Genomic DNA, 26,231 nt, shown 5'->3' on the forward strand with positions numbered 1-26,231 from the left:
CCAAAGGTCAGGTAGCTCACGGAGAGCCATTTTTCCTACAGAAGTCCATGTGCTTGAGAGGGTGGATGTGTATTCTACACCACTGCTTGTGGAAAACGTTTTTTCCCGACTCAAATCCATGTCATTACCACATGAGCTACAAGTCATCCTGTCTTCTGATGAGAGAAATTTCACCCTCAAACATAATTGAAGTAAAATTTAATTTGTCGATGACTACCCATGAAATTTATTATTCCCAGAGAAATAGTAAGAAGAAAGTTAATCCATTTAGCTTCCAGAAAAAAATTATTAAAACATATTTTAAATACCTCTGTTGGCTCTCTTTTTTTGCATCAGCACAAGCATGAAACAAACCCTCACAGAAATTTCTATTCTGTCAAAGGCCAATTTAATCAAAAAACACCCAGAGTAACTTTTGTTTTTACCAGCTCTACTTGACACATGTTTTCTGCCTACAAGGGCACTACATTACACAGGCGTTGATATCTGAATGCTATCAAAGTCAGTACAGACTTAAATGTGTAAAATAAGCTTTCTCAGCTCCACATTAGACTCTTATGTGAAATATTACAGTTTTAAGCAAGTGTCAATGAAACCAAAGCACTCTTCTTCAAAACTTCTCCATAAAATATATTTTAACGATCCAGTTAGGCATGTACATAGCTTTCTAAAGGTCTTTTGCAAAACCATAAATCCCCTGTTCCTACAGATTATAGAATCTCATGCCATTAACCTAACTTTTAAAATCAAGTGATGTAAAGGCTTAACTACTAATTCTGATGTTTTTTTCTTCTTTCCTCTCTTCAGTATTCATGTTTAGCTATTTTAGAGTAACATAAATGCCAGCCTTAAAATGGGAAGCATTCTGTCTGAGCCAATAGTAATGTATTTTACTAAGTCATTTGATAGATTTTAGGAGCTCTTTTTATGCTCTGAAGTTTACATTTCACATTTATTCTGAAGATCAACTGCCAAGAGAACAAACTGTGTAACAAAGAGGCTATCAGAAAAAGTTAACAGATGCCTAATTCCCTGGTAGATGAGTACTTTGGGTGCTATTTGCCTACAGGAAGCCTGGTAATCTGCTAGAGTTGGATACAGCTGCCACAGCAGCAAGTGGCACCCTGGTGCTACGTTGTCACTGTTGTAAAGGACCATGCTGTCACACACAACCAGATAAATACACTATAATACAGAAATGCACCAGATCCATGGCTGGTTTGGGGAGCAGAGCAGGGTGGCTGCTAGGGTGCCATTTGCTATCACTTTGGATGTGTAAGGGAAGATTCTATAAGTCTATTCCTGATTCTATAAGTCTATTTAATGCTCACACTTAATGAGAAACACCTAAAACTTGCCTTTGGGAATCCTCTGAATGTCAGACTGGCTGCTGGATTCCCTTGTCATGTTACTATTCACAATGAAAACAAGGAGAGAAATAGAACTCTCATATTTATGCTCTCTGATATCAGTGTCATAAGTAAAACTATTTAATTGATTTTCAAATTAGTTTAACAGCCTACTTAGCAATACCACACTACAATGGCTTCTTGTATCAGATTATGTAAAATTGCTAATCCTTTCTGTGGCTCATTGCTGGTCTGAGGTTTGATGGCAGTAGCAATCTGTAAATAGGCACTAAATTGGAAGCGAATCACAAGAACAGGGAGCGCAATGAAGAAGATGGAGGCAGTGAGGGGAAAGGCTGCTTAGAGGACATTAGTATGAAAACTCTTCACTGTCACTCAGCATAACACACTGGTGCAGTCAGCGGAGCCTGTGACAAACAGCACACAGAGCCAGAGCTGAGAGACATCTGTGATCCTCTGGCCTGGTGCTTCTCTGCTTTCCCAGCCACTGCTGACATTGAGGGTTCAAACAGTTTGTGTAGACTCTAAGAGAAGTTTAAGAAATTGTGGATATAGGAAAACAAAAACATTAGTCTATACACCTGCTGGCTTTGAATATACAGATTTACAGTGGAGACTTGATATTTCAGATATTTTTGATTGCATGGTCTGAGCAGGAAAAAAAGAAAAGGTAATTCTTAAGAGCAGCATGAAAAAAAACCCTCCCTAACTTTAGAAGTATGTTGTACACAGACTGAAGTGTCAGATGTAGGGGCAAGAGTACTAGGATGCTGCAACCAACCCAGAAATGGAATAGACCAAGAATGAGCTATTTCAATTCCTCTATTTCCTGTATCAATTTGGAAATTACTGATGCTCCTTTTTGGCAATTTTATGTTTTATTAGAGCTTAACATCCAGGACATAAACAAGACTCTTTCTTTTCCCCTAACAGCAGCTTCCATCTACCTCTAAAAGCAGTAAGGTGCTTCTTTGCAGAATGCCTGAAATCAAGGTATACAGAAATGGGCCCATTTACAGTCTGTGGTGACATACCCAGCTGATTCCAGATTCATTTTCATAATTGAGAAATACAGTTTACAGCTGACTTCTTCCAGTAATAGATTTCTGATAATGGAGCCTTAGTTTAGTAAAGAAAACAATTGAGAAGTTTCTGACCAGTCAATGGATACATTAAGAATCTTGTACAGATGGGAAATCTTCTTCTAATTACTCCTTTTGAATGTCTCTGAGTGTAGAACTGTGGGTGATGCAGGATCATAATTCCTGTAGCACTGTAAATTTGTCCCAGTCCCAATTAGAAATGCATATTTAGAGGTTTAGAAGAGCAAGGCCATGAGCCCTAAGTTTGAGGGCTGGGTGGGAAGGTTTGCTTGCATGGACATCCTCTCAAGAGAGAGAAGGGAGGGAAATAAACCTAAATATTAAATGTTAAAGCTGCTGCAACCAGGAACACAGGGCAGTCCAGACAGCCCATCACCAGATAAAGCATGTGGCAAACTCAAAGGCCCAATTTAAAGCTGGCAACATAAAATCTGTTTAGGCTGCCAAAGAACCAGATGTGTCACGCCTGGAAGATTCTCTCTCCTTCACTGACTCTTTGCTTATGGGTCCTGTGATTGATATCCCAAAAGTACACCATAAAACATTCACAATTTAATATCAGATATTGTGATCACCAGCGTACCTAAAAGTTTTTTGGTTTTCATTTTTTTTTTTTTAAAGAAAAGGTTGAAGTTATTTCTTGCCAATTTAAAACACACAAAAATGGACCCTTTAAATAGTTCATCTTACTATTTCTAGTGCTTTGGACTTAGTTGGGCTCATATCTGTTACCAATATGACTTAATTTATGGAGAAATGTTTGTAAAATGGAGTACAGAGTGTCTTATTTCATTTAATAGAGTCAGTTTATGGCTAGATAATACAAATATTTGTATAGAAATGTGGGGTGAGGTCGAGAAATTCGCATCACACCATGAATTAAGATGAATTAAAATGTATTATGGTTTCATTCACTTTGGAGAATTTAGTAACTTCTGGAGGAAACATTTTGTGTCATCTGTTCAACACATGAACTTAGCCAATACTGCCCAGAATTATGCAGGTTCCTGAATCAATGTCTGTATTTTTCCAAAGCAATTCAATAGGGAAATAAAAAAATCAGAAAATCAGATGGCAGTGTTATTTATTTTATCTAAAGGAACAAAAAGCTATAAGCTTGAAGGAAAAGTGGGACTTGAAAAATATTCTTTAAGCAGAGAAATAATGCAGTAGATTTTGGAGTCCCTCATGTTACCAGGAAAAGAAATATAATCTATTTTTGGGGAGCTCTGCTAAACAAAAAAGCCAGAGGTGCTATTAGATGGTAAGGTTTTTACTTCCACAGAGATAAAAAAGGCTTAATGCTCTGAACTGAAACCTACGAAAATTTCACCTATTTGCCCAGTAATCACTTTTTCCTCCAATTAAGGAACATTCATGTCTGGGTGGATTCTGATTTCATTGTTGTAATTCCATCAAAACCTCCCCTCAGCACCTTGGCTGCTCTCCCAAAACTCTTCACTGGCAAAGCAGTGACACTGTGTTTTCAAAGTTCAAGGTGTGGCAACAACTGAGTCATGGCTCAGAATAGTCACTGAATAGTCACCGAATGTGACATGATGATTTTGGCTCTTCTCCTGGAGGAAGGCAGGATGGTGAAGGGGCTGTTTGGAAAGACTGAGGACACTGACAACACACAGCAAAGTCCCATTAGTGCCACTCTCCGTGATGGAGCTGTGTGGCATCTGTGGTAATAAGCAAATGTTTTACGCACTGTTAAAACAGCTTACAACTGATTTTTTGAGACATGCCACTACACTTGTTTATTACTTGATTGTTAAAAAGCATTACCACTCTGATTATTTGTTAAACATCAGTCTGGAGTCTAGTTTGGCAAACTGTGACAAACCACAAATGCAGAGATCTCCCTTAAGTATTGTGCCGTTCTCACTGAAATACCAAACTTGCCATTTGAGGTTTTATGTCATTCATTTTGTTTAGAAAATTCACTGCTGTGCTCTTAGAATAAACCTCTCCATGTTGCAGAAGGTGGATTTATGAAACATGGTGTAAACATGTTCTGCCTAAAAGCAGACAGACAGCAAATGCCTAGGGCATTCTGTAATTGTCCTGGGAATGCAGTTTCTACATAATCTCAAATTTATTACTGTAATTTTCATCAGATACCTGATACAGTAAATGTTTCTAAAGGTTTTATAGCTTTTGTCTAAAAAAGACAAATTGTTTAGTCTACCTGACTGCATGACATCATGCTGTTCATACTTTCTGCATGAAAGACAGTTACCTTTGTGTGTGTTGCTGTGACTTAACAGGTTTGGAGGTTTAAGGAATATTGATGTACATATATGTGTGAAGGTATAAAAATATACCTGTAACTTTTAGTGGAAAAGGACGTTGTTATCAACTTCATCCAGGATGTGTTACATTGGACTGAAATGACCAGGGTAGAAAATGTCTCTCAGAACCATTGTTTATGATCTCTTGCTTACTCCTCTTTTTTGATCCCTATTTTCCACCCTCACACAGAGAAAACTACTAAACCAAAGCAAATATACCAAGAAAATCCAAGGGGATCCATGAGAACAGGATGCCAAATTCAGAGGGTGTCAGTGCAGTCTCGCACTCAGGTATCAGTTATTTCTCAGCATTGCTCACATCTACTCAATATATTACAAAACAGAGCTTTGTCTGTTGATGCTTTACAAAAATTTCATAAGTATGATTTAAGATCTCTCTGGCACAATAACTCACAGAAATTAATGAAATGCTGAAGAGAGCTGCTAGCTCCTTAAACAAATCATCCCATCAGCATTTCTTGCCTTCTGTCCAACTGAAACCAAATCCCTAAATTGGAAACATTCATAATAATAAAAAATCATTGAGCTTATTTTCACCTTTATACATCTGCTATTTATAAACTGGCTCGGCCCAGTGTCCAAAAGACCTGTTTTAGAGCTGAAACTGCTATTGCCTGATTATAGTGCAGTCACTCAACAACAAAGATCTGGAATTATATGCTGAGCCAGCAGGTAGTAAAACACCTCAGTCCCTACCCAGAATGGTTCTGCAGGCTGTTTACAAGGAGACATGAGGACAATGAAGTAGAAGGGGGGTGAGAACTGAGAGGCAGGTATGAGGAAAAAGGGGCAGGTTTTTACACAGCAGGCTGTAATCTCAGCTCAGCACCTGCACAGCCAGCAAAAGGAAACGTTCTTTGAAAAAGACAGCTCAGAAATTATGTACATAGGCCTTCTGTGAAAGAACTTTTGATGCCAAATGTTATTTCCATCAGGGAGCTGCTGCTTGCCAAGATATGTCCCTCAAGCATCATTTTCACTAAAAATCTCCTGCTGCTGTAGCACCCAATGTTTTTACGAGACAGAGCTTCTAATGTACTTGCTCCCATCTAAAGGTGAAATGCTGAGCTGGGGAAGGTTGGTTGGTCTATCTAATTTTGCTGAGGTTTTGGCAGATAAATTGGATGTAGCTCAATTTGACTGAAATGGTCTCGAAGAGTGAGATGAAATTTCAGATGAAAAAATATGTAATGTTTGTATTATTTTATGTTACCTTGAATGCATGAATTATGAAACCTGTGATCAATATTGAAACTTAACTTTGCTCTGCATTTTCTTCTAGAAAAGGACAGTTGCTTTGATATGTCTGAAGGAATGGGATTTATCAAAATTGCAAACAAAAGGGTTTCACTTGAAATGAGCAGTAAAAGTACATGTCCACTTAACAGTAAATTCAGAACCCAGATACAGCGTTGTATTTATTTTTTATTTCATTTTTAAAAATTGAGCTAACATCACATTATCTGCTTTTATACACTCAAAATTTAAACTGTATTTTTCACATTGTACACTGGGATTAATTCATAAGGTGAATTCATTTCCATTTGCAATTATTTCAGTCTATAAAGCTGCAATGGGCAAAATATGTGCATTTTGAACTACACTTGATATGTTATGTCAATTAATTCCACACAAATGTAGAGCTTTACAAAACCATTAAATTGTTGGCTTCATATTTCTGCACCTTCTTTCTCACTATACTCTTCTTGTGACCAGCTACCATTACATAAAGTTTCATGGAAAATGAAGTTGGCATGCTCCATGGCTAAGAACAAGCTGCCAAAAACTTCTATTATGCAAGAAGCAGCACAATATATGAGGTGATACTTTGTGTTTATATCAAAATTTTGGTTTGTTCCATCTCAAATGAAAAATGTATCGTTTTGTTGTGCTTCCATTTTTGCTTTTGTAAAATAGAGAGGTGTGGCCCTAGCCATGCATCAGGACAATGTGTGGCCAAAACAGCAAAGGCCTCTTTGGCTGCCAAGCTCAGCCAAGAGGCAACATTTCATTCAGTTAATCCTTAACACAATATAAGACAACTCTTACTTCTCTCTTTATAAACTGTAATCTAAAACTCTCCCTTCCTTGTTTCACATGAGTAATAATTAAGTTTAAAACAACAAAGTCCCACACGCAATGGGGACACAAGTTTTGAATGCAGTGAAGAGTGTTTGGTGTTCTTGTTTTATGAGCAAGACGTCACTGCTAAAAGCAAGCATCTGCGTGTTCCTCACAGACAACAGATTCCAGTCTTGTTCTGAGATTACTTCATTGTACAGCATCTGGTGTTTTATAGCCATGCAGTTTAGAAATAAATACCCTCTATGCAATTTTATAACTTTAAAAATGTTACTTTAATTTGACCCATTTATTTATTCTTGTAAGAAGCAAAGTTCTTTATACAACAACTAATTTAAAAATTCCCCCTTTGTTTGCCTGAAGTTTGTGTTAGTTTTTTCTTCTAAAAAAAGTAATGTTTTCCAGTGAACCAGAGGGACTTTTGTAGCTACATACACCCTAATAATTAATTTTTCCACTGAGTGCTGTAAAACTGGTCCTCCCAGTAAGATCCCTGCATAAAGGGATTTCTTCATAAAGTATTTTTTTGTTTGTTCTAATTATTTTATGTTTTAACACAATTACCATTTTGCATTTTTATTGGCCAGCTATCAACTACTCCATTAAGACTGTATTTCATTAGCTCTAACAAGATAACTGAAACCTGGCAGATCCATTACTTGTGGAATAAACATTTAAAATGCATGTCTCTTCTCTAAGCAAATGTCACTTCACAGTAAATACAGCTGAATATTAGAAACCTCTTTCCTCAGCTCTAGTTTTCACAGACCTGCCCTCTTTAACCATCCAGGACAAGGTTTTTCCTCTCCTGCCTGCTTCTTTTTTCCCAATATAACTGTGCAGGCTGCAGTGGCGTGACTTGCTGCAGGCTCTGCGACCAAATGCCTTCTAATTCAAAGACCACCCCGAGTGCAGTTGCCACACATAAAAGCTCACATGTATTTTTTCAGCACAGATAATGGTCGCTGGATTAAAGGCAAACAATGCAGAAAGATCAGATTTCACAGAGCACAGTGTGCATCCCTTATTCTCAACTATTCTGTACCCTAAACGGTTTCAGAGCACTGTCTCGCTGTCTGCAAATTGGTAGGACTGATCTCATCTGACAAGGTGAAGTCTGTGGGTTTTGCCCTCACTCTTACACTGTCATTCAGCAGAAGCAAAAGATCAGGTTTTCCTGGTCCATGGAGCCCCTCATTCACCATCCCTCCATGGACCTTTCATAGGATTTGGAGAGGTTGCCTCTCATAAAATAGAGACATAAGGCTTAACTTATCCTGAGCACCAGTCTTTGCACTCCTTAACATGTAGGACAATGACTTTACTCCACTTTTCCATAACCTCCCAGAGGCTTAAGCTAACTAATTTTTCCACGGTTCTGTACTCTTTCCCCATCTGTTTGTGGGTGATACATGCTAATCATTACAAAATGTTTTGCACCTTGGCCAGGCAGGGGCAGCCTGTGCTGACTACCAGAATTTTGAGGTGCCCTTTTGTCCACCACTCATCATATAGTAAAAAAAAGAAGCCAGTTATCTTATGGAGAAGAGGTGATAGGTCCAAGGAAGAGGGATGAATATAGGAAAAATAACCGGTGGGTTACTGTCGCTGTTGAGCCGCTAGCAGAGAAGGAAAGCCCCGATTCTCAGCGTGGCATAGAAAAAGTACTTTATTGTTTGAATCCAACATATATATAGAGTTTTCAAAGGTCACCCAGATTGGTCAGCCAGAAACCTCCCCCTAGGCCTGACTGGCCAGGCCTGCACTGTCCAAATCTTGAGACACTGTTTTCAACAACATCCAAACTTTATCTTTGTTTATAAAACACAAAAAGAATTCTCATGGGAAAGACCTGTGCTAGCCACAGGTTACATGCCACCCACTGGCTAAAGACTAAGAACAGAGGGAGTGGATGCCAGTGGGAGACACTGGTGGTCCTATAGTCTCCAGGTCTGTGACACCTTGCTTCTGAACTGCAAAAGCACTTGAGCTCACTGGACACCCACTTTCTAATTTGATATAGATTTTTGGGTAGGTGAGGCTAGATGCAAGGCCTTGAAAAATATAACTACGTCCTGTGACAAAAAACTGCTGTACACAGGAGGAAAGGCTAAAGCCCTTGAGTCCTCCCTCACCCAATTTGAGCCTGAAATACCCACATTTCTGTCTCTGTCTGAGCCCAGGACCACCTGGCAAGAGTAGATCAGCATCTTTGCCATGCGTCTGACAGAGGTTGATGGAAAAATTTCTTCACTGTTGTCAAGCATTGAAACAGGCTGCCCAGAGAAGTGGTTGTGTCACCATTCCTGGGAGTCTTTAAAAGACATATGGATGTGGTGCTTAGGAACATGGTTCAGTGGTGGACTCCACAGTGTTAAGTTACCAGCTGGACTCAGTGATCTTGAAGGTCTTTTATAAACAAAACAGTTCTACAGTTCTTTGATTCTATGACCAGATAATGTTCTTTTGCCTGCGGCCTGTGAGAGACACGATATACCAAATGTGCTCAGACACTGCACAGCCCATGGCAAGCAGATAGGGCTCCTCACAAGACCTGGTCTGGACAGAGAAGCCCTTGGTTCCTGTGTTTCCACCTCCTCACAGCTGCTTCCGAGGGAGAACCACTACCCTCTCTCAAGACAACTTAGTGTTGAATAGAAAAAACCCTTGCAGTAGTGATCAAATCCTGCATGATTACATATTTCACTGCAGTTAATATTCTAGGCTAGGCCTCACAAAATACATCAGTAATTATTTTTATGCTGCTGGATAGTGAATACAAAAGGCTTTACCCTTTATACACAAATGCTTTGATTTTCTCTGAAGGCTTTTTGTTGGCCAAATCAAAACATGACTACACATTTGACTATTTCAAAACTAAGAGAGCTGCTTCTGGTAAAAGCAAAATAAAATAACGTCTGGTAAAAGCAAAATAAAAGAACCTCAGCTGAGCAAACTAAAGGTGAAACTGTTTGATTTTTCAAAAAGAAAGCAAATTACTTAGATTCTATATTCTACTAATGACTCCATTTACATTTTTTAGCATTGTTACTACCACGGGCAGATGGATCAGGGATCCAGCCTGTTGATAAGAGAGCAGGGTAAGGACATGCTGTGCTGTCTTTGTGCCACTGGGTATGTCTACACTGTATGCTGCTGGCAAGGACACAACCTCACTCTGCTGAGACATCCAGCCCAGCCTTGGCACTGTGCTTGCATGGTGACTCCTGTTATTTGGTGTAAATTCTGGGCAGAGTGTGTTCTTGGCTGCCTGTGCTATACAGTTCAAGTTAACTCAAGGTTTATTTCCCTGTTCAAACTGTGCTGTGACAAAAAAGACAGAGCTCTTAATGAAACATACTTAATTAAACATCCTCCCTGCTTTCTTGACATGTAATAGCTATTATTTGCCTAACACCAACCTTTTTAATAAATAGAAGTTATTTTTCTGTAGGCCCTATCACCTCAGTCTTATTTGTTATGTAAAGAAGGACTCACAGCTTCTTCAGACATTAAGAATGCAGTCCCTTTGCTTCAAAACCCCACAGGATGATGGCTAGTACCAAGGTTAAATTTTTCTTTGGTTTTGCACTTTCAGGAAGGTGCTTATTTGAAAATAAGCATCCTACTATTCTCTCTGAGTCTGAAACACTCATTTGTGATTGTTCCATTGACATAGGTCTGGAGAGGAATCTGGCAGTCAGGATAGATCAAAAAGCCAAATTCTGCTGAGGTAAACCCACAGTGTGCTCCTTGGAATACACACCTGGATTTAACTGCTTTCAGACAACTGTCTCCAGTGAATATGTGAGTAGGGACACTGACAGGCTCAAGGTACACAGGCAGGTCCCAAAAAAACAGCCAGTCCTGCTCCTTTCCTGTGCCAGCACAACCACAGAGGCTCTGCAGCAGCCAGACCACAACCTGATAAGCCGTCAATTAGTCCAGGGGGAAAAAAAGGGAAGAAGTGTTTTTTTGCTCTTTGTGCAATTGTCTTGCTGTAGGCAGAGGAACTCCAGTTCCTGAGCAGAGGCTGCACACCTGGAAGAGCAGAAGCACAACTGACTACCCTGGCAGCAGGTGGCCACTAGTATGGGTTAGCAGGGTTTGGTTATACAACTGCACTGCAACCTCAGAGCAGCATCTGGTGGTAATCTTGGTAGGAGTAGGGCGGAATAAATCAAACAGTGTGGCACTTTTCCATCAGGTCTGCTAAAGTAATTTAGAATGGTTTGGGTTGGAAGGGACCTTTAAAAGCCATCTACTTCATGGCCCCCACAGGGACATCTTTCACTAGTTCAGGTTGCCCAGAGAGGTGGTAGATGATCCATCCCTGGAAACCTTCAAGGTCAGGTTGGATGGAGCTCTGGGCAACCAGAGCTCTACCAGTACACTGTTCCAGTGTTTCAGTACCCTTACTGTAGAAGATTTATTTCAGCTATCAAGTCTAAATCAACCCCATTTTTAGTTTAAAACCATTACTCCTTGTCCTGTTTCTACAGGCCCTGCTAAAAGTTTGTCCCCATCTTTCTTTCAAGTTCCCTTTAAGTACTGAGAGGCAGCAATGGGGTCCCCCTGGAGTCCTCTCTTCTCCAGACTGAACAACCGCAAAACTTACAGCCTTTCCTCACAGGAGAGGTGCTCTAGTCCTCTGACCATTTTCATGGCCCTCCTCTGAACTTGCTGCAACAGGTCCCTGTTACGTTGGGTACACTGGAGCACTCCAGGTGGGATCTCATGAGACTGGAGCAGATGGGCAGAATCACCTCCCTTGACCTGCTGGCCATGCTTCTGTTGGTGCAGTCCATGATATGATTGGCTTTCTGGGCTGTGAATGCCCAGAATTTATTTTTAATCTCAACTAAAAAGAGCCTCTTTTTTTATCTCTGAGTCAACCATGAGGTGCTGCTAACTGTATCATTATTCTGAAGATATTTGAAATACAGTGTGATATAAGAAACAGTATTTTTTTCTTAGAATAATTTTACTATAATAAAACACCTACAAATTCATTTTCAAGGTCCTGCTGTGGTAGTCTCCCCTGAACTGAGCTGCAGAACTGAGCTTCTCTAACATAAAGAAAAGAAAAAAATGTTTTGATTTAATAAGTTACATCTGTTTTTTCTATGGCTGTATACAAGCAATCGAGAGCATCTCTTTAGACAATGCTGTTCTGCATATTGTTTTGTCTAGTAACTTTATGGTGTGGATTCTCTTTAAATAAACACCCTTTAAGTCCCACTTTTCCCCAGAGGAAGAGGAGGTCAACCAAGCATTGTTCTCCAGAGCATTCAGCCTGCACAGAGCAGACACAGGCAGAAGGAAGGGATTCATGCTCCCTGTCCACTGCTGGATTCCAGCTCCCATCCCATATTCCTCATTTGGCAAGTTCAAGGTGCAAAATAATAGAAAAAATGGAATTTATTGTCCCCATCCTTTTGTTGGTATATCTTTTCAATTCAGAGTATCTTTTCAGCCTCAGAGTGAGGCTTAACTACCCTCAGGTGCCTTGCACAAAATGCAGTTTTGGAGCTTTCTTTGCAGATATTTTCCTTAAAATCGCAGTCTGTTTAAGGTCTGATTCTGAACTGATATACTGAGGTGCAAATTAATAGCACCCTTGAAATTTATGCACATTTTGCTGGAACACCAACATCAAATCAGAACCACAGCTTTGAACCCACATCTACAGTCATGTGAATGAAGCCTTTAAAGCAGAATCATAATGAATTGAAAAAAAATTAGAAATGGACTTCATTGTCTCCAGCATTTTGCTAACTATGGATTTGTTCCTGCAAATCTGAGACCAAGAAATGTTCTATTTTACCCACAGCAGGGTTTTCAGAGAGACATCTAATGTATAACTGTAATTATTGGTTCTGATTTTCCAACTAAACCTGTTTTATCATAAATAGAATGGAGAGTATGGGTTTCACTTCAACTTGTTTTCTGCATGAAAAACCACACTGCTAACATAAATATGTAAGCTAAGTGGACAGGGGACAGTAATATTGCTGTTTATTTTAAATTATTTTCTATTTTTATTTTTGTTTAGAGGGTCAAACTGCAGAAATTTTTTTTTAGTCTTCTGCCTGAGAGCAAGACAAATCATATTGCCTGAGCAGTAAAAATACTGACTGGTGACCTACATGGCTGTTTTCAGTTTTTAGTGCCATATGCATGTTCACAGCTGGTTTTGCTTACGGGAGAGCTGAAGAGATGCCCAATATATGATCAATAAAACTGCTTATTTCTTGACTTTTGAGTGAACATTATGGACACACTGACCACTTAAATACTATGCTCTGCCACAGTAGAGGGAGTACAGCTTCTGTTATGTAAAGAAGGACAATTAAGGAGAAAACATAAATGAAAAGCCATTCTGCAAAACAGAGATGACAGTTTACCTCCTGTAGATAGTGAGAGATGGTTGATGGTGTCCATTCACCTTCAACTGGGTACAACAATAAATGTTTCCTACAGCATTTTGACCATGTAAGGACATTTCAGACATACAAATGACATTTTCACAGACACTAGAGTTTCAGAAAATGAGATTTTGGAATCCTGTTTATTCTGCAGTGTGGCATACAGTGCTATGCAGTTTATGAAACTAATGGTTCCCTATAAATGATTAGTAATGTACTCAAGAAAAACAGATTTTTAGCCTCCCTTTTTCAAATTTGCTCCTTTCAAAACTGTGAATTTCCTTCTGGACTTCAAGTAGGTTCTACTGTCTTTTATGTGAATTGCTCACATATTTTAGATTCCTTTTTTCTTTAACTAAAAAAAAAACTATGTACATAATTTATATAGTGTCTGTCCCCTGTTAAGTGCTTGTTAATCCTGTACAAAACACTCAGATTTGAGAACCCCATTTTAAGAAGCCTATAAGTGACTCTGGCAATGTGAACTCAGAGCAGCAGCATCTGGTGAGTACAGAGTAGAAATGGGAAATTTGGAGTTCACTGCAACTACTACCGGAAACTCTGGGAAAAGCTGTATTTCTTTGCCTGCTTAGTTTCATGAGACAGTGAAGCTGGCATATTCAAAGTGGATGCTTTAGACTGTGGGTCCAGGTAGATTTTATATGTGAATTCCTTGTTTTTAAAGGTATCTTTCTCTAAGTACACCTTAGATGTATCCCAGGTGTTTTTTGCAAAACATAATTGTTGGATTCAACTCTGAACATGAATTTTCTTTAATAATACACTACATTCCCATTTGTAACATACACACTTCTAAAAATGAGGGAAGTGTAAGTGTTTAGCAGAACTGCTTTTACACTTAAAAAAGAATCATTCTTACTGAAAGGTCATAGGTTGCATATAATGTAGGAAACCTAGGACAGGTTCAGAGCTCCTAAGTATGGGTGCAAGCTTTGCCCATGTCTTGATATTTTATGTCTTCCCTTACTTCCCATGGTTTTTCCCATCTTCTCCACCTGCAGAGGTCAGAAACTACAACACCAGGCAGCTGTGTCACAATTTGAATAAGTACAGGGACCAGGCTCACACAGTGACATGAACCTGCAGATCAGTTTAGCACAGTCATAATAAACTGGGAGCCTCCTTGCCTGGCATGCACTTCACCTAGGTAGTGTGGATGTGTACTGTTGTTCCAATTATTTTAAAAAAGAAAGCAAAAGAGGGAAAAAAAGAGCAACTGAAACACTTCATATTTTTCATTTATAATGAGAAGGGGAGAGAGGCTTTAAAAGGTAAATTTATCATGCTTGGACATAGAGGAGAAAAATAATCAAAACTTGGCAGTATTTTTTTTTTCCTATAGGAGAATATAAATGTTATTGTGCGGGGGGAATATCAGGTAACGAGAAAGCACATAATTAGAGCTGCTGTGTTGGGACAAGAATAGGTAAGTCATCCCAGAGCTGTTGTGGATTTCACTGATCTGTGCTGGTTTTAGGAATCAGTGGTGCTTTCACTACAGAATTATTGGTTATTTGAAAAAAAAGGATACTTAAAACAGTTTTTGCTCAAGAGCTTGCAGCTTTTCACCTCTTAGAAGCTCCCTTACACCATGCAGAGAAGGCCTAAGTTTAGTTTTCATCTGAATGAATATAATTATCTTTCATCTCATGCTACTGGTGTGCTTTCCAAATGCTTTTTTTGCCAGTTGTGTTCATGACATTTGACTATGACTTGGGGGTGGGGATGGGGAGCTGAGCAGCAGGGAGAAAGAACTTCTTTTACATACCAGAGCTTTTAGTCCCTGATTAAAACATTTGGAAAAAATCTGCAGAGGGAATAGCACAGGAGGAGTTCCTTTCCACTTCTCAATTGCCTCAGCAACTCATTTTCGTCACACTCCCATGTGTTTTTTCCATGAGACAGAACAATTGTCAGCCATTGTGTGTACGGTACTGTGGGATCAGAGGTACTTAGTTATGGTATGTAGGGGAATTAATGGGCATTAAAATACCTGAAATTTGCTGAATACTCTCAGATTTGATATCTGTCCTTATCTATGTGAACAGTTGGTTTATGCAATTTTCCGGATGTCATGTCCCAGTAGCAATAGCATATTATATCTTGTATTACAGAACTTTACTCTTCTCAGTTTCCTTGCTTATGCACCTCCACATGACTCGCAGTTTATTTTATGTGGTTGCTCCACAGTAAGCATGTACCATAGCCTTCATCTGACCAAGAGAAATTATAATTATCTGCAGTACTACAATCCACCAAAGAATAACATTTTGGAGGAGTTATCATCTTGATCCTACATTTAAAAATATTCCAAATCTTGCAACAAATACCTTAGAGAAAAACTGGACAAGTTATTTCAGTCTTTGCCTGCACTTGGTCATTTGAAAGTGAGAGAAGAGGTGAGATGAGAAACACTTCTGAAATGGATCTGGAAGAACAAAAAGTGGGGAAGAAATAGGAGGTAATATGCCAAGGTACCATTTACAGGTGGAGGTAGATGAACTGAGGATCATAGTAGTGATTTTTAAAGAGCAAATGAAAGAGCTATTTTCTATTCTAAGAAATCTTGACCTGCTAATGGGAAGCCATCTCCTTCAGGGGATTACCAAGAGTAGGATGAGTGCTGCATTTAGTGAAAAACCCTCACAAAACTCCATCCACTCCAGCACTCTACTCAGTAGAACCATCAGAAAGTTCCTACTAAATTCATTTTATGTCTCCTGCTTCCTGTAACAGGAACAACCAGTGAACAATTTATCTTTATCTACTAGGTCCATGTTGCTCAAGGTTTGTAGACATCTCTTAGGGCCTAAATTGTTTCTATTGGAAACCAAAGAGCTCTAGCATATTTGGTTATTTCAGGTACTTAAACCATACCCACACATTTGGTTATCTGTTGCCCCTGTCTGGACTTCTGGTAATGGCCTCCTGAAAAACAATCTTGAATATTCCACTTCTACTCTGTCCAAATGCTGATGTGTGTGTGTGTGTGTGTGTGTGTGTGTGTGTGTGTGTGTGTCTCCCACTTACCCACTTCCCCTGGAACCTCTGTAGAGAACATACAAATGCAGGAAGGAATAATGTGTGGGTGAGCATAGTTTTGAATTTGCTGTTGGGTGGCTGATTAGCAGTGCCTTCCAGAGACTCCTCTTGAATTCCTTCAGGCACAGGGACAGGGAGGCAGGCTGAACTCCTGTGTATTGTGTGAGGCAGAGGACAACTGTCCCTCAGTCCTTCCAAGAGTTCAGTGGGCATGAGTGCTTCTTCCTCTTTGCTGAGACTCCCCAACTATTTGCTGACTTCCCAAAGGTATCTGGAACACATTTGCTTAAAAATATGTCCATATGGCATACCTGGCCTGTTCTGACATAGCTTGGAGAAACATGTGCAGTGCCAGTTAATTGTCTTGGGTGTGAGTTCTTAGCTGAAGAGTTACAATTGCATGTGCCTCCTAGTGCTGAGCTAAGTTTATGAGAAATGTTTCCATTGCTTTTTTTTGGTTCTTTTTTTCTCTCATTCTTTTGCCCTAATTATACTTCTGCCTTTTCCCTTTATGGTACACTTCTGACACAATAGAAATTACTAGGATTCACAGATGTTTCTTGGCACAAAAAGAAGTCAGTTTGTTGGGACACCCCTTCTAATGGTGAACATTAACAATTCACCTCATAATTGGCTTTCTCAAAAAAAACCTACCAAGATTTTTTCCCCTTGAGTGACAGCCAGGTTCAGTAATAATGGCAGTATTTGCTCCACTGCTACTAATCAATAGCACACACTGAAGAAATTAAATGATCCTGCCCAGGACACTGGGATGATGACAGATGGACAAGATATACTCATAATTCTGTAGAAACCTTCATCCCATTTCAAATTAACTTTACATCGTCTTTTATTGACACAAATAATGCCAGGGTAGTAGAAATGGAAAATATTAGTACAGTGGGAAAAATATTAGCTTGTTTTTCCAGTTCATGTTACACATGTGGTACACATTCTGGTTTCTGTTTCAAATATTGACCACATTTTCAGCAAGGCTTGCAAATGTATCTTGGCCCCCTACTACAGCTGCCTATTGGCCAAGAGTTTTTATAATTAACTCTAGCGTTTTTGTTTGTTTGTTTGTTTGTTTGGGGTTTTTCTTTGTTTGTTTGATTTTTTTTGTTTTGGTTTTTTTTTTAGCAATGATTTTCTTGCCCAACTTCTGGAAGCTGATGAGAAGTGTCCTTTTTTTTGGACTAGAGTCCAAAAGCTTTTAGAGCAAAGTCTTCTAAAAAAATCAACAAAGGAGAGTTTGGGCACATCTTTCACATGTCACTTTGGGGATATGAAATTCTGAAGCAAGAAAGTAATTTTTGAAACTTTGAACAAAATTGTTGGGTTACATGACTGAGCAGAAGTACAACATTTGGATTTTCATGCATATTATTCTATTTGAACCAACCTGACTATAGTTGATGATGCCACTTGAACCTAGATAGTAAAATGTGTATTTTGACATTTCACATATCAATTAGTAGATAACTCATATAATTAATATTCAGAAAAAGTTAAGCACTAGCACTGACAATGTGTTATTCATCTCAATGTCATCTGGAAACAAATTGAATGCAATCTTGAATTTAAAAAAAAATCAAGATCATGGAGACCATGCCTGTGAGATGGGCTCTGTAGAGAACAATGCCATTGCACAAAACTTACAGCAGGACCCTGGCTTTAAAGAACGGTTTCATTTTCTGTCCTGCCTCTTCCTGGCACTGTCAGAAGGACTCCTGACTTTGGGGCGCCTGTTGGATTTTCCACTGCAGACAGATACTGGGATGCAAGGAACTGAACTGAGATGGTGAAACAGCTGTCAAGTGTTTAACTACTTTCTATCACTAATAGTGACCCGGGGTGAATGGTTTCATATCACATTACCAAGTCCTTGAAGCTTAGAGAATGTTTTTTTTAAACTTCATTTCTACGCCTGGCTTGGCTACTCCAATAAAATAAAAAGAATAATACATCTCTTACTTCCATAGAGAGGTGTGGTTATCCTGACAAAATTGCTGGTCACTTTGAAAGAATTTTATACTGTATGTTGACACATGCCACTGGCTTCTAACACTCCTATATTGGACTGCCTTTTCATTTGCATCATAAACCTATTATGTTAAATACTTACTAAAACCAAAGTTTTTAAAACAGGCAAAGAACATACTCTTTGGAGGCAAAGCCTAGCAATGATACCACAGTTTGTCCTTTATTACTACTCAGCTCAGTCTTTCCCTTTCTAACACAAATGTGAACTCTTGTTGAAAAAAAAAGAGAAAAGTCTAGTTTGAAATACACGAGAAAGTTTTAGTCTTCACTTGCTTACAGTAGAGTTCCCTTCTTGCTTGAGCGTCTATGCATTCACTAATGTGACTGCACACCGTTCAACTTTTTAAAACGATTTTAAGCACAAGTACAACGGTATCCTCAAGGAAAATACAAATCTTCATTCGAAAAGCCAAGACTATAAGGTGTTTATCACAATTTCAGAGCACGGTGGAGCCTCGAAACCTTTCATTTCTCCCCTGTATAATCGCAATTTCTTTTTCTACAAGGACACTCAGACTTTTTTTCTTTCCCCCCAGTGCCGCATCCTCCCTTTGCCTAGTAGAGACTCGCAGCACCTCTTTCAAGAGCTACCTCCTACAACTGCCATCAAACAAGCCCACGACCAGGTCGGCGGCGGCAGGGACACCCGAACACGCAGACCCCGGCGGCTCCGGCCGGCGGAGCGGAGCGGAGAGAGCGCGGTCGCGGTGCCTTGCCCCGGGCGGAGCGGGGCGACGGGCGGACTTACCCGGCGTAGCGGCCGCGGTGGGCGCGGAGCGGCAGCGCAGCCTGGAGGCAGAGCAGACAAAGGGGCAGGAGCCCGCGGAGCGGCATCGTGCGGGGCCGCGCCGGCACCGTCACCGTCACCGCCGGCACCGCCACCGCCACTGCCGCCGCGCCCGCCCCAGGTGGCGGCTGGTGCGGCGCACAAAAAGCCGGGGCAGGGGCGGGAGGAGCGGGGCGCTCGGAGGTGTCGCCGGCCGCCGGCGGCGAGGGCAGAAAGCCGGGGGAGGACGCCCGTCGGCCGCAGCCCCTCGGCGCCTGGGCACGGGGACGGGACGGGGACGGCGCTGGGCGGGGAGGCGCCCGCCCGCCGGGGAGGGCCGGGGGTGAGGGGGGTGCGCGGCCCGCCGCCCTGCCCCGGGGGAGCCCGGGGGCTGGCAAGGGCCGGGCGGGGGCCAGCAGCCCCCGCGGGCACGGCGGCTCCGTCGGGGCTGGCGGGACGCGGCGGGCGAGCTGCGGCTGCAGGTGCTGCCGAGGGACAGCCGCCCAGGGCCGTTTAGCGGCATCGGGGCATTACCGGTGAGCTTTCCCCGGCTGGGACAGGGCTGAGGCTGGTCAGAGGGCAGAGAGACACTTCCATGAAATAAAAAATGGGAAACAGTCCATTAGGAACCACGAAGGGAGGAGAAAGTGGGATTTCAAGAATCTTAATCAAAAATCTTGGGTCTGAATAGTGAGAATGGAAGAGAGACTGATACAAAAGAATGAAATAAAAGCCCAGCATCTTTTAAAAACTGGGGTTTTACTGTCTCTTCCACACTGGTGAGGATGAGAGATCCATGTAAAGACAAGCCATTGGAGCACTGAGAATAACAAGGAAAATGGGAAGAATTTTTCTCCAAATAACTGTAGTTTATAGAAAAAGCATGAAATACTTGTTAAAGAAAATGTAGGCGAAAATATAACGTCAATATGGAATAAATGAATAGCCCCTTTGATACCTTTATGTTGAATTTACTAAAGAGGAGCAAACAATGTTTCAAACTCAACTGATTCTCAGCCTCTCTGAGAGCAAAAAGAACCAGCTGACATTTGAATGTGTGAGAACTACTGTAAATCCCTGTTAATGTTTCAGAAACACAGGGAGCCTTTTGAAAAAGGACTGTATTAAACCACATGCACTTTGTATTCTCTGGCTGAAAGGCAAACGAGCATTTTCCTTTGTCCTTTCTCATACTGGCACCAAATCTGACACTAGTGATAGAATCGGGAGGTGGACAAGACTTTGTCCAAGGCAGGATTATTCCCTCCAATCTGGTTATTGGTGTTCTCTCCCTTGAGCTTTCCATCCCCCTGTGCCATGCCCTGCTTAAAATCTCAAATTTATTTCTGGTGAGAATATGCAGCGGTGAATGTGTGTGTGTATGCTTATATGCTGTACATCTCTTGTTGAAAACACTTTCCATTAACTAAAGGCAAGCCCCCAAATCTGTTCTGTGAATCTTCAGCCACTTCAACTTTGCAAACATCTATTTAATAAAACTTCTATTCTCTCTTCAGAAGTGACTTCAAAGGTAAAGTCGAGCAACTGACTTTTGAAGGGCATGGGTATGATACTAAAGCAAAACCCACTGCTTTATTACACATTTACTTTTCTTACTTTGTATCCTTGCTACCCCTGAAGTGCGTTGGGTAATACATGAATTCATTTAAATGCTTGAAAAATGTAGTTTGGCTATTATTCTAAAGTATTTGCTTTCAGGATAAAGACCTGGCTCTATTGGAGTTACTAAGAATTTTACTTTTGGCATCTGTTTGTAGAATAGTTTGGCTATTATTCTAAAAGTTTTACTTTCAAGAGGAAAACTTGGCTTCATTTGAGTTAGGGAGGATGTAATTATGGCTTCTGTGGCTCTAGGTTTCAGTCTTAAATCCTGCCTTTCTGCAACATTGTCTGAAAGTAAAATGCAAGAAGGTATGAGATAGAAAGGGAATTCAAGAACCAAGACCAAATAGTGAAGGTAAGTAACACAATGGGGAATAAATACTGCCCCCCCCAAAAAAGGTTGTTGCTTTCTTTGTTAATATTTACTACTTATGCCAGTTTAAAATACATTTAAAATATAATTTTAAAGTACACTTGTAGAGCTGTGGAGAAGCTGGAGAAAGAAATAGCTCAAAAGTATTGAAAAGGGCTTTAACAGAGGTAGTGAGGGAGAGTGAAGCTGATACAGATTCATCAATATCTCTTTGATCCATCAGTTTAAATTCTACTGTTATAGGGCATACTGGAGGGAGGGCTGGAGCTCTGTCCTGCTGGCAGCTAGGAAAGGATTAAAACACTGTAGTCGAGCCTGGAAGTTACACACGTGGTAAGTCTACTTTCCTGAAAATATGGGGTTACCAAACTAGCACCCAGCTAAGCAAAGGATTTGAGACAAAGAAAATCAGAGTTTCTTTTCCTTCTCTTCTTGGAACAGAAAAGAGAAATTATCAGCACCAAGGGAAGCTTGGTAGTGATAAGGGCTTCTGATGGAACAGAAGAGAGCAAACTGAGATACAGTTTCTCTCTTAATGAATCAAGTTGTCCCACACTTTAAAAGGAACACAGGCTGCTGAAACAGAGGAAATTCAACACAGTGTGAAAACAAGAAAGGCTTCATTTAAAGTGAGTGGGCAGGCAGCCCACATTTGGTACCCAGGCTTTACAACATGCCATTTATTGGGAAGAGCAGAAAAAGGGCATTAGCTTCTTATATGCATGTTTTTTACCTTTGATTTGTCCCAACTCTCACCTTCATGAGATAGTTGCATTGGCTTGAATAAATAATCCTTGCTGCACATTTGTTAGAGACATAACAGTTCAGGAACAGGAGTTTAAAGAAGGTTTACATTTTCTAGTTTAAATCAAACCCATTAGTGATAAATTAGACTAAGCGTGTTCGTGCTGGCATTTTCTCTGCTATAACTCATTAAAAAAGATTGAAGTTGATTGAGTGCAATGTCCTTTTCAAGACCTGGTCTCCATTTCTTTTAATTCCCACAGAGACCTTGTCAGATAAAGGACAGTGAAAGTGGCCATGCTGATTATATTCTAGGTTAGGTTTGTGGTCTAAAACAATAAATGTGATGTAATCCATGCATGAGTGCCATGGCTAGTTAGCCTTAACTAACAACTCTGTGTAGTCAGGAGTGTTATTGTAGCAACAGAGAGCTGATAACCTGAGAATTTCCCACTCCTGGGGGTTGGTTATTCAGGTTGTGCTGGGCTCTGCACTATCAAAGACTGGCTGCTGTTAGTACCTGAGGCAGTTTGGTTACAATGAACCAGTGCTTGACCTTGTGTTGGAGGGTATTCAGATGTGATTTTCTTACTAAAAGGAAGTACAAGTATCTTTAGAAGGGATGAATTTTGCAATTAAGAATCTTGGCATTCTGTCTTCAACTTATTTTGGGATGCTGCATTGTCATAACTGAAAAATTTTATTTGAATTTGTGTCAATGGCACCAAACTTTTATAAAATGGTTAAATTAAGTGAAGGAATTGAACTATTGCACTTGTAGAATTTCTCTCTTCTGCTGTTATTCTGTTATTCTGAAGGAGGACATGAATACAGGTTAAATATTCTTTTCTGTTTTGTAGAACTGAGAGATATTTCAATATGGGTATGCTTTAGAAGCAGCTAAAGGAAAATAGATGTATAATAGGCAGTGCAACAATAGATCAACCCTCCATAGAAGCCTTTAGGAACCATACTGATAGACAATATTAGAGCACAGTATTACAAACCTGATGAGTCCATTCTTTAGTCTTGGAAAGACTGCTCTACTTTCTTTCATAGGTTTCTTTATAGGTATGGAATTCTTTCTTAGAACTAACCATGGGAGAAAAAAACCAAAACCTTTAAAGGCTCTGCAGCAGGCATCATTGGGAAGAAAACCTTGTTCTGTCTTGAGATTCTGCCTTAAGATACATGTGGCAACTTGGTTTCAAACTTTTGGCCAAATGTTCTGGAAAAAAGAGCATTGCTTATGGCAAATGAGAAGTTTATATAACTGGATAAACAAATTGCAGTGCATGTAGACTTTGTCTCAGATGTGTCTTCCCCTGCTAATACAAATAAAGAAACAATATAAAAAATATTCCCTATTTCAGAACTTACAGGATTTTTATTTGAGTGAAAATACAACCTTTTATCAGGCAAGGGATTTCTCTATCTTGTCTGTTCTGCAGAAAGTTTCATGCTGGGGAAATATGAGGATGGTAATTAAAAAATTTCTTGCGCCTCCTACACAAATCATGTGTATTTACTTTCTGTGTAAGTGATTTGTGTATAGTAACACATTGCACTTGCATTGCACGTTTCTTCATTGTTCTCTGAATTTCTGTACTTTACAGTAGTTAAAGATCTCAGCCATTCTCTAACTTTGTGTAACCACTGTTTTGGAGTTATTTTGCAGGTGGGCATACTAAGAAATGCGGAGGCTGAATGATTTGTCCCAAGAGTAAAAGCAAGTCTTTGGCAATTGTAAGTCTAGCATTTGGATTTAATGATAATAACCACTAAAACATATGGAATTTGTGAATTTGTATTAGATTGTCTTCTAATTTAAAAGGCAAACATTCCCAGAGTCTCAAACTTGTCTGAGTGTACTTAGTCTTAGTCTCACTTCCTTTGCTCGGGGGGTAGAGACGTATTCCCAATGAAAGATTTTATGGCATAGAATCATAGAATCATAGAATCATAGAGATTGGAAAAGACCTCTCAGATCAATGAGTCCAACCATTAACCAAGCACTGCCAGCACTATTGTATGTTCAGTATCTAGTTTAAAAATACACATTATTTGCAATCACTGGAGACCCAGTAACACCTTTTTACAATGTTGAGAAGAATGAAAAATGATAACAATATTTATTTTGAAACATTGCTAGAAATCTTCTGAATCAGCACTGCTCTATAGCAGCTACTGCCCACGAAAGATGGCAGGTGCCCAATTTTTATTTATAACAATTGGCATTTGCCAAATATACACGTGTGAAAATATTGAGAAGGAAAAGATACTTCTGAAAGAGTACGCTTAGTACAGTGGTGTTCTGTGTGACTCCCCAGACAACTCCTGGCTGCAGACATTCTGCAGAGAACTACTATTATATCTTCTGGGAGGAAAGGGAACATTACGTAGAATATTGTACAGGAGGTAGGTGAAGCAGAAGCTACTGAGTTGTTAATTTATCTGTCAGCTGCACTGGCATGAAAAGCATCTTTCCTCCTCCTCTCTTTCTCACCCTTAACATTGCCTCATAATTATCAGGTCATTTTACCATCTGTGCCTGGAATGATATTTTGATTGTCCTTCTTCAAATTTGGATGCCTCAATAGCTTGAAACTATATAATTAGGTAGCCATGTACTTCAGAGCTTTATGCAACTTGAATGCTGAAAAATGCTGAAAAGACTGGAAAATACAAATGGTGAAAAATACTGGTATTACAGAATTCTGTCAGTCCTGAAATATTAAAAAGCCAAGGAATAAAGTCTAGATCTGGTGAAATATGTCAGAGGAGGAAAACAAGGGGAACCCCAAAAGCATATTTAATGCAAACATCCTTGGGTCTTACAAGTGCGCAACACTACAGCGTGATCATACCACCTGTGTGTCAGAAAATCCTAAGAAAAGTGGATGCATGTGAGCTGGGCTGTGAGAGGGAATTGTTTCAGTTGGGAAATGGAGAACTGACAGAGCCCCGAGGGCATTGCTGGCCCTGCCTGCACCTGCCCAGGTCTCCCCAGCCTTGTCCACAGCCCAGGGCCACATGCCAGACCCTGCCCCAGTGACACCACAGCAGAGCTGGTCTCCAGCTCCCCACAGCCCTGTCTGGCCATGGCCCCAAGAAGCCAAGCCCACGTCCTGGGGCTGGGCTGCCCTGGGAGACCCTCATGCTCCCAGTCCACAGGGAGGTGCCTTTTTCTGCTCCCTGACATTACTTGTCTGTTTATCCTCTCCAGCTTGGTGGCTGACACAGTGAAGACACACGTAGCAGGCAGCTCAAACCACAGGCAAGTAGCTACAATGCCAGAAGAGGCAGGATGGCAGGAGCTGGCAGGTTCCAGAAGTTGCATCATAGCCATAAATATGATAATACAATGCCAAAAAATAATCTGAACTCAAACCCCCATATTTGTGATTAACACCCTACTTGAATTGTAAGCCACATATTTGACCAGTATTCTACTGACTTAAAAAGAGTTTACTTTAAAAAATTTTGATTTAGGAAAGAACTTTATCATGAATATTTCACCATTTCATAATTTCATCATCTGCTGGAAGTTGTGGGATCCAGATATTTTCACTGAAAAGTCATCTGTTGTAATCTTCTCTTGGGGGGGTCCTTCCTTTAAATGTGATCCTTTAAACGTATTCATTTAATTAAAAAAATTTAAAGAGCAACCTGTCAAACTGTGTTTAACTCTTTACAAAGAGAAACTATGGAAAATAATTTGTTTAAAAAAAGAAAAAGTTGCTGAAGATGTCCATTAATGTTTTCATCCTGGGCATGCCAAGCATTGTTTTCACCTGACATCCATGCTGGTAATGCTGTTTCACAGAGCACGACAGTGCAGGAAGAACACGTGATGCAGTTAAAGAACACTTTAGATTAGAGTTTAGTGTTTTCTCTTTGTCGTTGGCAGGCAGAGTTATCTGAATGTGATGTCCTCATAGTACATGATCTGAATGCAATATCTCCTTTTCTTCATTGGAACAAGTACCTAGTGTTTGATAACTCGGGTAGCACGTAGTCTTCATCACTCATTGCTCTCTTAGACATGGTAATTTCAGGCATGACAGCAGTGGCTGAGCCACACGTGCATTTTTTTTTTCACTTTACTTTTCCTTGGATTGATTAAAATTCCTTTCATAAGCAAATGACACACCCCACTCACCCTCTGCCAATGTAAAAATGTACTTATCTCTTGATAGGCTGTTCCATTGCTGAAGAAACTAAAAGACCTCAACCTGGAAGCAATATATTAGGAACAAAAAAGGGTTTTCAGCTGCTGTGATACTGTCCAAAGAGGTGAGCATGTGAAAACACAGAG

General features: G+C 40.2%; 1 protein-coding gene across 1 annotated transcript in view; it reads right to left on the reverse strand.

Annotated features, from left to right (window-relative positions):
- Positions 1 to 25,253, reverse strand: part of CPA6 (carboxypeptidase A6) — an 86,198-nt gene extending 60,945 nt beyond the window's left edge. Inside the window, exons 1-2 of the mRNA XM_085049848.1 lie at positions 24,906 to 25,253; positions 19,156 to 19,658 (exon numbers count right to left, since the gene is read on the reverse strand). Coding sequence (XP_084905974.1) covers positions 19,156 to 19,658; positions 24,906 to 25,253 — 851 coding nt within the window. The remainder of the gene's footprint in view (positions 1 to 19,155; positions 19,659 to 24,905) is intronic.
- Between the last annotated feature and the right edge of the window lie 978 nt (positions 25,254 to 26,231).

Source organism: Lichenostomus cassidix, chromosome 2 (assembly GCF_008360975.1).
Source record: "Lichenostomus cassidix isolate B80296 chromosome 2, HeHo_3.0, whole genome shotgun sequence".
Lineage (NCBI taxonomy): Eukaryota > Metazoa > Chordata > Aves > Passeriformes > Meliphagidae > Lichenostomus > Lichenostomus cassidix.